Source organism: Centroberyx affinis, unplaced genomic scaffold (genome assembly GCF_046629955.1).
Source record: "Centroberyx affinis isolate AG114_WGS23_722 - 3 ecotype Tasmania unplaced genomic scaffold, CSIRO-AGI_Caff_v1 ptg000563l_1, whole genome shotgun sequence".
Classification (NCBI taxonomy): domain Eukaryota; kingdom Metazoa; phylum Chordata; class Actinopteri; order Beryciformes; family Berycidae; genus Centroberyx; species Centroberyx affinis.
The window spans coordinates 293321-307357 of record NW_027279206.1 but is presented as its reverse complement, the minus strand read 5'-3'; the positions used below and the strand labels follow the sequence as shown (position 1 = coordinate 307357).

At 39.7% G+C, this 14037-nt stretch overlaps 1 protein-coding gene across 1 annotated transcript in view; it reads right to left on the bottom strand.

Moving 5' to 3' along the window:
• ipo11 (importin 11) overlaps positions 1-14037 on the bottom strand; it is a gene marked incomplete at its 3' end in the record, with an annotated part of 93354 nt that overhangs the window by 33430 nt on the left and 45887 nt on the right. Inside the window, exons 11-15 of the mRNA XM_071518323.1 lie at positions 11778-11930; positions 10739-10782; positions 5898-5988; positions 4874-4921; positions 2278-2383 (exon numbers count right to left, since the gene is read on the bottom strand). Of these exons, the coding sequence (XP_071374424.1) occupies positions 2278-2383; positions 4874-4921; positions 5898-5988; positions 10739-10782; positions 11778-11930 (442 nt within the window). The remainder of the gene's footprint in view (positions 1-2277; positions 2384-4873; positions 4922-5897; positions 5989-10738; positions 10783-11777; positions 11931-14037) is intronic.

The window sequence follows — 14037 nt, the reverse complement described above, 5'->3', positions numbered from 1 at the left end:
TTGTTTTTGCGACAGCGGCACAAACAACAATACCACTTGGAAACGCTAGGGGGGGACAACAGGGGGAACGCTGAAAAGTTGTCTGTATCCACTTTAAGTAAAACTAAATGCACCTTTAACAATAGCGAGAAACAAGAAAGACGAGAGAGAGAGGGAGATGAGAGATGAAACTGCACATTTTATAGTGGCCTTTTATTGTGACCAGCCCAAGGCACACCTGTGCAATAATCATGCTGTTTAATCAGCATCTTGATATGCCACACCTGACAGGTGGATGGATTATCTTGGCAAAGGAGAAGTGCTCACTAACACGGATTTAAACAAATTTGTGAACAAAATTTGAGAGAAATAAGCCTTCTGTGTGCATAGAAAAAGTCTTAGATCTTTTATTTCAACTCATGAAAAATGGGAGCAAAAACAAAAGTGTTGCCTTTATATTTTTGTTCAGTATATTTTTCACATTTTAGATCGTAAAGACATCAAAACTATTAAATAACACAAATGGAATTATGCAGTGACCAAAAAAGTGTTAAACAAATCAAAAGTATCTTATCTCATGCTCTGAGGAAGACATAGTCGAAATGCATAAGCATTGCTCTGCAAAATAAATAAACATCTAAATTCCATAAGTGGTGGACCATTTTGTTGGGAGTTGCAGGCAATCTTACGCATGTCTATAACTTTATCCTGAGACTAGCACCCCAACCTATCAATTTAAGAAAGGAGGCCAGCAGTTCACTTCTAATTAATCAAAACTATCTTATATTTTAGATTATTTAAAGTAGCCACTCTTTGCCTTGATGGAAAGACAAAGGGTTTGGAAAGAAATTCATACATAGGCATCAATTTCACTATTTATATTTATCTAAAAAACGAATTTCAAGCATTTAAGCATAAGCCTTTAAATCAAAATGCCTTTAAGATAATGAAAAACATAGTACTTTTGACTGGCAGTGTGTGTGTGTGTGTGAGTGTGTGTGTGTGTGTGTGTGTGTGTGTGAGTGAGTGAGTGAGAGAGAGACAGAGAGAGAGAGAGGTGGTATCTGGATGCATCCCTGTGCTGTCTGCTCCTTTGGTGTCATGTCATGTCATATCCTCAGCGAGTTCAGTTTGTTCAAATGGAAAAAGCAAGTAAAACTTTGATTATGAAAAGAAAAGACAGGAGCCCACGTAGTGCAAGTCAATGAGGGTTTTTTGATCTGGCATAGGACATATCCTTCTCTCCTCACAGACCCACATAGAAAAAAAAAAAAGATGGAACAATGGAATGAGGATCCGGGCAGAAAATAGTGTTCTTCACACCTGCACAGCGTTGGACAAGAGCAAAGCCGCAGTGACATCATTACGCCTGCACTCACGTCACCACCATTTCCGGAGTGGCTGACCTTTTTGAGTGCTAGCGGTTCTTTGTTTTGATGTTCTTGGTGTGTGGGTGTGTGGGTGTGTGTGTGTGTGTGTGTGTGTGTGAGTGTGGGGGAGGATACTTCTTTGTTCCCCACATCAGTCACACCACCTCTAGCCCGTCTACCTCTCTCCCATTTTTCAAACACACTCATCTTTCAGCTCATTGTTCATTGTTCATTGCATCAGACTGTCTGTAGTGTTCTGTTTCACGTTCCTTCTAGATATGTATTACTGTTTCTCTAGCTGTGTTAGCCTGTTACAGCATGTAACATGATGTCATAACAAGTTTGCTTTTTTCTTAGCGGGTTAGAAGTGTGACTGTGAAAATAAAGTAGCAGTTGCTAATATGACCATGGGAATTCGACTCCAAGCACCAGTTGGCAGCTTATGAGCCGTTGGCACGCATTGACTGTGCTGTTGACGGGCAGCAATCGATTGCTGGACAGAGGTTAATAACATGTCAATTGGTGTGACTTACACTGAAGGAAATGCTAATTGAGCAATGGATGAAACATCACTAATGACTGAAAATGGGGTTATGTTTCCTCAGAGCTCACATACAGTCAATAATTAGCTATGTCAACAGCACTGCATCGCTGCTGTAACCATCATTGTATTACTGTTGGATTGTATTTGTTGGTGTGGTAAAATGTGGCATGGTGATGTATCATATCTGAAAATGTACAACTGATATTGTTCCTTGTATAGAAAATGTTTCATGATCCATTCTATAAAATATCATGCCAGCACATGAATGGAAATGAAATAAAGATATTGAAAACAATCGGCATTTTCGAAGCTCCAGTACAGTTCAAGTACATTTTGGCAATGAGAGCCTCTTGCAGAAGAAGTATAACACTGCTAAGAGAATACCTGTGATGGCTGACTTGCAGCTCCCCCAGAAGCTGATTCTTGAACCACTGGTCAAAGTCCACGTTGTCAAACAGCTCATAGGCTGCCAGTCCCACTGCATTATATACTGTGAACAAAAACAACAACAATCACGACTACAAAACTATTACCACTTGGCCATAGCATTTGCAATAAGAATAAGAGTGTTAAACATTTTTTCTTAAATTTTCAAAGTGCGGTGCACAAAACAAACACATTAACAGCCACCTGTAATAAAAGGGATGACATTCTTTGGCTCGATTCAGAATAAGACAGACTGCACTTATTTCTATTAGGTTGCTAAATGACACCTTGTAAAAGGTTGTGCCATTTCCATTTAATATGGGGACCTGCTGCTGAGTTAGTGGCAGACCCACAATGAGCTAAATAGAATCAGTTATAGTTCTGACCTTCAAACATGAAAGCCCAATGTTGCCAATGACTCAACATAAAAGCAAGATTGTCAATGTAGCTGGTGAGTATATCAGGAACAGGAACACATTCTCGGCAATATATTGAACACTGTAATTCTAATCAATACATTTTGCAGTGTAACTGCACTAAAAGGTGCACTTTCAAGCAAATATGAGTTTCATGGTGGGTGAAATGTAAAACAGTAAAGAGTGAAGGGCACAGAAATCAAAAATGAAAGAGAAAGAATGAAACAGATAGAGAGCGGAGACAATGTCAGAGGAAAGAGCGAAACACAGGGAGGAGATGGAGACAGGAGAACACAAACACAGTCATACAAGTGGAACAGATGTTTATCGTTAGGTCCTAACTATTTAATTACATTTTTATTCAACAGCATTTAGATGCTTTGGTAAAGGGTTCATCTAACATTCATGGCAATAAAGCAAACTGAATTAAAAATAAATAAATTGAGTTGGAGAGAGGGGACGAAAGGTGAGAGTGAGAAGCAGAGAGAAGAAAGAGGTAGAAGACAGGCTTTGTAGAGTTATAGTTAGCTAGCCAGCACACCTAAAGAACAGAGGAACAGAAGAGAACAGAGTAGAGGACACTGGCGGTAAAGGCCGTATGAGGACAGGTAAGTAGAGGAAAAACAGAACAGAGGACTAGGTGGGCTAGTGTGTATGTGCGAGAGAGAGAGAGAGAGAGAGAGAGAGAGAGAGAGAGAGAGAGAGAGAGAGAGAGAGAGAGAGAGAGAGAGAGAGAGAGAGAGAGAGAGAGAGAGAGAGAGAGAGAGAGAGATGTAGATAGATGTACAGTATTCTAGGTGTCTCTCAGGGGAGTGATCCAACAACTTACAGAGCAGCTGAATGCCTCTCATACATATTCCCTCTCATTTACCCTGACAAATAGATGAAGGAATAGATAGATAGAGACAGAAAAGATGGATGGATGGATGGATGGGTGGTCCTGTAGCAGTGGGGGTGGTTCTTACCAGGAAAGCCAAAGCTTTGAGGAGCCAAAATTTTTACATATAGCCTATATAGCCGATAGGTGCTAGAAGGTGATAGAATATATGCATTCTCTGCAGTTCTCGGGTTCTCAGCTTTCTTAATTCTTCATTCTTCAATTCTTCTTAGCTTTTTATTTTGCTTTGTTAATTGTATCTTAAGGTTGTTTCTACTGTAATTTATAATGTATGTATCCATCTATCTAGATGCAGCCATCGCAGTAGTCCTACCTTTTTACTAATTGCCCTGCATTGCTGCTGCACTTTAATCAACCCCCAAAAGGAAATATATAAGTTTCCTATTTTGTTTTCAATGGTTCAAAGGTCCAAAGTCTCTAAACCACTAATTTGAGAGAGGCAAGTTTGTATTAGAACACACCCATTCTGTTCTCATTCACAACATTTGAGAAAGAAGAGGCTGAAGTAACGGCCAGTGCAGCACTAAAAAGGACAGCTGTGGGATAGATGACAAAGTGTTTCTGTCATTACTGCTACCATAGTATTGCCTCATCATCCAGTGATGTCTGCTGTTTTACCAACACTGGCAATAGACAGCTGAGAACTCTATGGGCATCTGCCTTTAACAGAGCCCCTCTTAGCAGGCTATGACAACACTCTATGATTTAGTTGTCTAAGCCACAAATCACCCGAGTGGTAGCCCTGACCTGCCAGAGAGTTATAAATACTGGAAGGAGCTGGAGAGAGAGGGGGAAAAAAGAGAGAGAGGGAGAGAGAAAGGAAGAACACAGAGGGGAAAAAATATGTCGAGAGAGATAGGAGTGAAAGAGTGAGTGAGAGACGGCAAGAGAGAGCAGTAGTGCAAGAGTCTAGATCACATCACTGTAGTGTCCCCACTTGACCTGAAAATAGCTGTTATGCGTCTCCTGTGGATGTTTTTATATTTAATTCTATGTTTGCATTGCTTTTTCCTGCTCCCCCACTCCATCTCTTTGCATTGCTTTTTGCTTTTGGCTGGACTGTACTATGTAGAATTCAAATGCAAGTTTGACCACCTGCATATCTTTTTTTAAAGATTAAATAGAAACATTAGCAAAATCTCATTTTTGTGAGTCCAGACCTATCACTTAATGTGCCTAACATTGCCGGATGACAAAAGTCACAATGAGCTGTCAAGTATAACTATAGTCTTTGACTCACCTGCATCCTTCATCAGCAACTGAACTGGGTCCTCCACATTGGTTGGGCCTGCAAAGACACGTATACATTGTATGCAAAGAAAAGCTAGACTACATTTGGAAGTAATCTTGTTGTCTAGTAATGTGTACACTAAAGATAAAACCAAGTGTTTAAACTTTTTTTTAACGACTAAAGGGGATCTGTAGGACTTTATGGACACAGCGACTGAGTCAAAACACTATAAGTAACAGCTTTCTTAACAAGGATCTCAAAAGGACTGGACTCCACTATATCACCATCTTGTCTCAGTCATTTTACCGGACCTCTCTCTCCCTCTCTATTATTCTTTATTGTTGTGTACTCTGGACTCAAAATCGATACGGGCCTCTCTTCAACCACAGAATTATCCAATCTGGCGTCTTCCTCGCTCCAGCAGAACCCATTTCCACTCTGGTCACTTGAAAGCGGAGGCAGCTTAGAAGACAGGCCGGGAGCAAACCCTGTAATTCCCCCTCTGTTTGAGCACTAATTCAGCAACAACACAACTACACGCCACCCGCCGGGAGACCGGAGGCAGTGTGTGGATGTACTGTATGTGTGAGAGAGTGGAGATGTAGACGTAATGGTGGTGGTTGTCACCGGGGGACTAGATGCTGCTATCAAAGCCTATAGATTGCATACTACACATATAGACGCTTGAGAGCGGCTAGGACTGCTAGAGGTAAAAGGAATAAGACTATGTGTTTTCCTGTGTTCTCCGTGACACAAATATGTATTAGTCTCTCTGAGGACTTCTGCTATAGGGCAACATGAAGTGAAATAGGGTTTGAAGCCTGAGGGGCATTATGTGTCACAGGGAAACTGAGGCATATGTGTGTGATAGTGCATGTGAATTATGCTGGAAGAGTTATGATTCTTGTGTTTTCCCTGCATTAAAAAAAAACACTGAAATAAAATGAGCCCACAATTAGGTTTTATTGGTGCTTTGAGAGCAGACCATCTTTCTTTTTGTATGTAATAACGGTTTAATGGACAACGAACTGACCTTGGAGATTCTGAACCATCTCCAGTAGTACTGGCGTCAGGGTTTGGCTGTAGTTGTGGAAGATATCCAGGAACAATACTTCTGTACAAGGCTAGAGGGAGGGAAAGAGATGAGAAGAGAAAGAAGAGAAAGAGAGTGGGGATGGAATAGAGTTAGTGGAGGGAATAAATACAAAGGGAATTAAAAATGAAAAAATGAAACAAATTAAGACGTATACAAAGAGGTGTGCACAAATGCACACACACACACGCAGAATGTCATTAACTGGCAAACAGCCTCAAGCACTCAGTTCAACAAAGTCAATGTGGTATTGGCAGGGGATCTGTATGTGTGTGTGGTGTGTGTGTGTGTGTGTGTGCGCATGAGTGTGATTATTTTCTTTTCAAAAAGGAAAATTCGAAGTGCACCCTCCTTCAGCTGTTTATTGGTTTTTAGATGTCACAATGAAAATAAATCAATACGAAATAAAGGAGCAAGCGATGTGACAGCAAAGAATGAGCCAAGGGATTAGAACACATGCATTCATGAGTACATGGAACGCATCGCAGCACATTGAGCCAACATTTAAGAGCCCGATCACTAACTGCAGAATGGCATGTCAGGTTGAAACACTCTCGCCCCATGGGCTTTTGCTCTTTACATCAAGAGCAAATTAAAGATTTTTTTTTCTACTGTCCAAGTGTTTGATATAAAGGCTGTCAGCATATTTCTAATTATTTATTTAGTTGTTTATTGTATTTGTTTATTTGACAGGGATATTGTACATTAATCAACATCAACTAAAATGTAAATGTGTCAGAGTTAATCAAGATTGGCTAATTTTCATCTGCAGTCCCTGGCCACAATGTTAAAAAAGGCAATACCTGTAAGAATTTAAAATATATACAAAACCACAGGACATTCAGTGACATGAGACATGAGCATCATTTTATTTTATTTATTTAGCATTTATTTAACCAGGTTAGTCCCATTGAGATCAAAGATCTCCTTTACAAGGGAGACCTGGCCAAGAGGGCAATAAAGGATAAGGTTTTGTCTAATATCACCCATCTCATTTAGCATCAAATCGCATTGCATATCATAAAGACATTAGTTACATAACGTGGATTTAATAAATTGTATTAAATGTATTGCTAATATAGAAACATTGTATGGCTTCTATCTATATTACTTGTATTCTATATGACTGCTAAAAACAAGTTTTACATGGATTTTGACCAAGTCCTTTATGCCCCTGGTGTGTATCTGCATGTATGCATGTCTTTGACATGTCACAGAATAAGGATCTAACCTTTCAGCCCCGGTGACAAAAGGTCAGAGGTCAGCTGACACTTTCACCAAACCAATCCAGCTTTATGAGATTAAGACAAACACAAAGGCCTTGTTCTATTGGGAAAATATAGAGGGGAAGCGGTATTGATAGGGGATGTCCACTATAATCAGGGGTTAGAATTGGTGGCCATGGAGTCAATGGATCAACACTGACATTTCACCCATGAACCATCATGAGCTACTCACCTCTCCATGCTGTGTTAACATAAGGTCAAAGGAGGGCGTACACTGTGGTGAAACGGGACATGTCTCTTTTTTATTTTTTATTCAACCTTTATTTAACCTGGAAGTCCCATTAAGATTAAAAACCTCTTTTTCAAGGGAGACCTGGCCAAGATCGGCAGCAGCACAGATAAAAACAAATGGTGTCAGACAGACTACGATGAAAGCAAATACAGGAACAGAACAGACTACAAATCATCTGAATCATCATGAGTAATACTTTCGCACACAGGAGTGTGTGTATTCAGATGCTATACATGTAATCCCTACAAACGTGGCAAAAATGATTTCAGCCTGTGGTTCTCGAGTTGTGGATGCCAAGGAGTGAGATCAGGTTTGTCTTTGGGATTTTACTCAGATGTTAATAAACTCAACCTCAAAGAAAAGAGTTACATTTATGTTTGGCAAGTCACTGTGTTTGCTGACCCTTTTATATAATTTTAATTATATTTTGTGTAACATTTCCAAGTAATTTATAATTTGATGTGCTTTAGAATTTTGCTGTTTGCACCCAGATCTCTGCACCAGTGAGGAGAAGAACTGATTTAGGCTGTGTTGGCAGAATTAGAGGGGGCTGCATTAATCTTCGCATTATGAACTCCAGTCACATCATGAACTTGAGCACAAAACAAACACATAGAGGACGAAGCAAGCAGAAATCCCGAATAAGTAATAAAAATATTTGATGTAAGTTTTACGAGTTCTGCTGGAGTGTGCTTCAAAATGCGTAGGCACTTTACAGCATGAACTTGGGAGGCCCGACAGATGAGTGCTCTACTGTACTTCAAAGAGCAAACAGCAGAGCAGAATTTGTCATCTGAAGCCAAGTGATGAAAGTAAGCAGAGTGGGGCTTAACACAAACAGAGAGATGATTAGGGAGGGGAGGGAGAGAAAGAGAGAGGAGGGGTTGACACACAATGAGAAACAGAAAATAAGACAGTGGAAGAGAGATTATATAGCGAGTCAAAAAACAACAACAGCCAAAGATAAGCCACTGCTGACTAACCAGACAGAGCCACAGAGACCAGCTCTAAAGCCCTGGGGACCACCGACTGTTTTAGAGTGCTGCACTGAATACACACTGCCAATTGCCACCACATAATATAATATTTTATAATATAAAACATATTTTAGGCCCCCAGTGAGAAATATTATCTGCTACAATTAGTATAATACCAACTCCATTCAAATGTGTCATCTGGTACTTTTTACCACTCTATTGAGGGTAACAGCTTCTATACACACCTCCTGTCTCCTGTTGGGGTTATTAAAACATAAATGCACCTAGAATTCACGTAGGTTATTGCTATGATGTCGTACAGCTCAGAGGAAAGTCCGGAGACTCTAATCTGCAATGTCATCGAGCAATACCTTTTGCATACTGCTCCAGTGACAATAAACAGACTAACAGTACCAAGGTGGGATACTGAAAAGGGATACTGAAAATTGTGAAGTTGTATCATTTTTGCATTCTAAATAGAATAGAATAGAATAGAATAGAATATTAAAAATCCTGATTTTGCAGTCATACTCAGTCATAGCACTCTGCTGGGTTATTCATGTGAACAAAACTCATAAAATATTTTCAACAGTGCTTGAAGGTAGAATAAGTCTTTCCATTTAGCTGTTCTCAACGCTGCACTTGAAAGAGATGCAGAGCGACGCAATTCTAAGCTTTCAGGTTAGTGGGAAAGTACACAGTGAATTGCTGTGCGAATAGTTGGGAGAAAGTAATGAAATGTAAACAGCTATAGTGCAAACTACGTGTGGATTGTGGGCTACTATAGGCCTAATATATCACTAATGCAGATGTAAGATTGTCATATCATATTGAAATGTATTATCTAGAAAACAGAAATGAAGTCACATTACTTTTCCCTCAATTCTTCCTAGTTTGCAGATGTGGTAGATTTTATTTTACCTCCGGCAAGGAGGTTATGTATTCGTGCCGTTGTTTGTTTGTCTGTTTGTCAGCAGGATTATGGAAAAACTACTGGCCCGATTTCCATGAAACTTCGTGGAAGGGTGTAGCATGGGGCCAAGGAGGGCTGCACTCTCCGAGTGCCCTTCTAGTTTAAACTAGGGTTCAAAATGGGGGAAGGATGGTAACTAGGGTCTCCAAGGTTTGGAGGTTATCTGTTCATGACCCTCTATAGTGGTATGTGGACTAAAAAATGAAAATCTTCTACTGAAAAAAAAAAAAAAAAAAAAAAAAAAATGTATTCAGTGCAGTTTGTTTGTTTATATAGTATAAATATATAGTATAGTACACACATATATATATATATGTAATGACTTGGCGTCAGAATCTATGTAAGAAATGTGCTAGATGCATGGGACACACACACATACATATATACATATACATATACACTGTAAATCACAAAATTATGGCTCTAGATTTTTTCAGATTTAAGTTGTTCATGTTCACAAACTTTGCTTGAGGCGTCATTTTTTTTTTCTTCTAAAACTCAGCCTCTAACCTTGGTAAACAGGACATTAAGCTTTACTGTGTTTTGAACACAGGGGACAGACTGATTTTCTCAAAACAAAAGAGGCATTCCTCCTCTCATTTTTCTGAGATGCTGTCAAGCTAAGGGCACCAATGTGTAGTTGCCACTGGATTTTTGGGGCGGTTGGGGATTTATTGTTCCTATTGTGATAGTGACAGATACGACCAGGCAACAGAGAGCAGGGCTGTCGTACTAAGACCATACATCATAAAAGGACTCTGTGTACAAACACCACTGAGCCCCCAAGACACCCTGGGCTGTCTGCACAAATACAGGGCACATAAGTACTTGAGTTGATATATGTGCTTCTTTTGTTCATAGAATTCCTATATCTGTATCAATGGAAAGCTTTAAAGTTGAATTACACAGATATAAAATGGTGGTAATGGTATAAAGTGGATTTTGATTTGTTGTTTTTTTGTTGCATTTTTCTCTCATTCAAGACCCATCTTGTACAACTCATGTGCTGCACTTGAGCTGCACTTGAGTCTTGGCCTCAGAATCTATGTAAGAAACGTGCTAGATGCATGGAATCAGAAGGACAGAAATTACATTAGGCAGTTGATCAAGTGGTCAAATCTGCAGAAAGTGTTTGCAATGTGTTTGTGAAGCCAGTCATTACACAGGGAGTGCTGCCTCTACAACGTACACACGTAGTACACCTCTCAGGTAGTTGAGATGAAAATCAGGACCATTCATTAATGTATGCGTGTCTGTGTGTGTGTGTGTGTGTGTGTGTGTGTGTGTGTGTGTAGCTGTGTGTGTTCACTCACCCGTAGACTGTATTTCCAGGAGTCACCACCTGTTTCTTCAACAGCTGTTGAGAAGGCAACAATTGAGGGAGATGAAATTAGATTAAAAGGCAACTGAGGAAGAGAAGAGAAGAGAAGAGAAGAGAAGAGAAGAGAAGAGAAGAGAAGAGAAGAGAAGAGAAGAGAAGAGAAGAGAAGAGAAGAGAAGAGAAGAGAAGAGAAGCTATAGCCCCCAATGTAAATTCTAACTAAACTAATAAAGCTTTGTATTGTACATGCTGCTTAAAATCAGACTTTTGGCATTATACTTAGGCAATACACAGGGAGCAATTAATAAAAATGCCAGCAGGTCGTAATACATAAAAGAACGTCCATGCAAGTGTGTATGCATTCATCTTACACTACAGGGCAGCCCTGTGACACTCCTCAAGATGAATGTATTGTACATGGCCCTTAAAGTCTGACTTTTGCCATTATACTTAAGCATTCACAAAAAAAAGGTGGAAAAGTAATTGCATATACTATAAAATTGATCATAAATGCCAGTGTAGGTGGTAAAGCAGGTCTACAACAGTGAGTTAAGATTCACAGTATCAATATCTCACTGCCCTGAATCAGCTATATGGATCCCTCGTGGCAACATAAAACCTTTGGTGAAATATGAACAGAACATGCAAGAGGCAACAGGGGAGTCAAATAAAATAGCACCAAAGCATCTATACTTCAATAAAGAACTGACCAATTGGTGAGGGGCTATTTCTGGTATAATGCATCTAAAAAAATGCACTGGCATCTTATGATTTCACCTCTAATTTGGGATTTTTTGCAATATAAATAGGTGCAGTAGAAAACATTAATAAAAATGAAAAGGAAAGTTAGCCAATAGTGTCAAATTAGTAGATTGTGTGGTAGGGAGATGAAAAATGTTGTCGCTGGTGTGAAGCTTATTGCTGGGGGTGCTCAGCAGAAGCGCTGTACATCTTGTCTGTGCATGTCTGTCTGCATGTTTCCTTTACATGTTTATGTGTGTGGGTGTCTGTGCCTCAGGATGTGCTCATACCAAAGCTCTCTGGGTCCTCTTCCCACATCGCCAGCTCTTCCTCTGTGAGGAGGAAGTAGTGTGAAACGAGGCGGCGTCCGATCTCTGTCAGTGTGGGGTGCGTGAAGAATGCCGTCTTGATCTTGTGAGCCTCCAGACTCTCTGGTTTACTGTCTGAAGGGAGGAAGGAAGGAAGGAAGAAAGGAAGGAAGGAAGCAGGGGAGAAAGAGAGAAAGAAAGAGAGAAACAGTATAGTCATATTATCAACCTTAACTGTATCTACTTCCACCATTTCTTCATCTGCAGATTCAATTCACTATAGTGTAATTGACAGCAACATGACAGAGAATTTCATTTACCAATATACAATACATTAAGCATGTTATGTTTCTGCAAATATGCTTTGAAGGATAGTTTGTTGCAAGCAATCTCAGCTGCATATCTTGATTTTATATGCCAAAATGTGGCTAATGGGAGGATACTCCCATTAGATCCAAAAGGCAGAAATCATTTCAGAAAAAAAAAAAACATCTATTTTTCTACTCTTTTGCTATTATACAATTAGAGCTGCAACTATTAATCGATTAATCGATTAGTTGTCAACTATTAAATTAATCGCCAACTATTTTGATAATCGATTAATCGGTTTGAGTAATTTTTTAAGAAAAATAAGTCCAAATTCTCTGGACAAAACAAGACATTTGAGGACGTCATCTTGGGCTTTGGGAAACACTGATCGACATTTTTCACCATTTTCTGACATTTTATAGACCAAACAACTAATCGATTAATCGAGAAAATAATCGACAGATTAATCGACAATGAAAATAATCGTTAGTTGCAGCCCTATATACAATTACTAAGAAAATTAAGAACAGTATCTTTATGCAGAACCAAATTTTGAAACAAAATTGTCCTAACAATAAAATAAAGTCCTAACCAATACCCAACCCAACTAAGCTAATAGTTTCCACTGTTAATCCCCACTCCACCTGTGACCCTTCACCCACCTGTCTCATTATTGATACAATGCTAACAGCACTGTTCTAACAGTCCCAGGGACACAGGTCTTCCTGTCAGTCTGTCTGACTGATGGCGTGGCACTACTAAATAATTCAGACGGCTACTCTGCACCGGGATGTCTGAGTCAAGAATGAACTTCCCTTTAGCTGTGTAACCTTGCACTCAAAAGACTAGCACACTTGAAAAGAGGACAACTAATGCAAACTTAAAGACAGATTCAATTCTGAAACAAAGGCATTAGCACAAGAGCCCCAGAAAATGTCTCTATGTTCTCTGCAGGCTACCGATTGCTTAGCAGAAAGACCTTGACTGCGGGACGCCAAACAACCTGCTTGCTGGCAGAACAAAGGCTGAGTGCTGTGTGGCACCGTTAACGAAGCACTGGAGGCCTCTGATGGCTTCAAATAAACATGAGTAGTGGTGAAGTGAGATGACCGTGATGGTATTAAGGCTCTCTAGTTTTGTGGCTTTCTAGTTTTGCAGAAACCATAGCCCCTTTCACACATGAAACCCGTCAAAGTGCCAGTTTGTGTTATTCACACAAGACATGCTGTTCCGTCTTTGTAACGTAAGGCTGCCATTCACACAGCACTGGTAATACTGTTACATTCCACTGTTGTCATTTCCCGGAAATTACGTTTAACCGCGGAGTCTCTGCAGTTTGAAAACACGGCGGGTTAATCTCTCCGTCCGCCCGACTCCCAGGATCTCTCTGATTTCACCGTCTGTCCAAGTCCATATTTTCCTCAAAAAAAGTAAAGCTCCAGCCTGTTGTCTGATGGTTTGTATTCCCCTCCTACTACAGTCCTAACGTTGTGCTTGTTCGGTCCGTGTATTTTTTTGGTCATTCTATTTTCTTTTCATAAACAGAAATTTAAAAAAATGAAAAACGAATGGTGATTAATTTTCATTTAAAAATCTACAAATTAAATAAGACATTTCTCGTTTTCCTGGTCAGAAACGCCAGATAAAACATAAAGGACTTGATTTTCCTTTTCTCCTTTGTAAAACACGGATCGTTGTTCAATTCAGTAATAAACTTTATTTCATTATTTCATGTATTTTGCCAGAAAAATCAGACTCGTTAATAATAATAACCTGTTGATTGATCACACACGATAGGTCTAATTATGATCTGATATGCGTGATATTCTAATATCCTGGAGCTCTCTCTCTCTCTCTCTCTCTCGCTCTCTCTCTCTCTCTCTCTCCTGAAAGACGCACAGCAGCAGCTTCTCTCTCAGACCCAAAACTGACT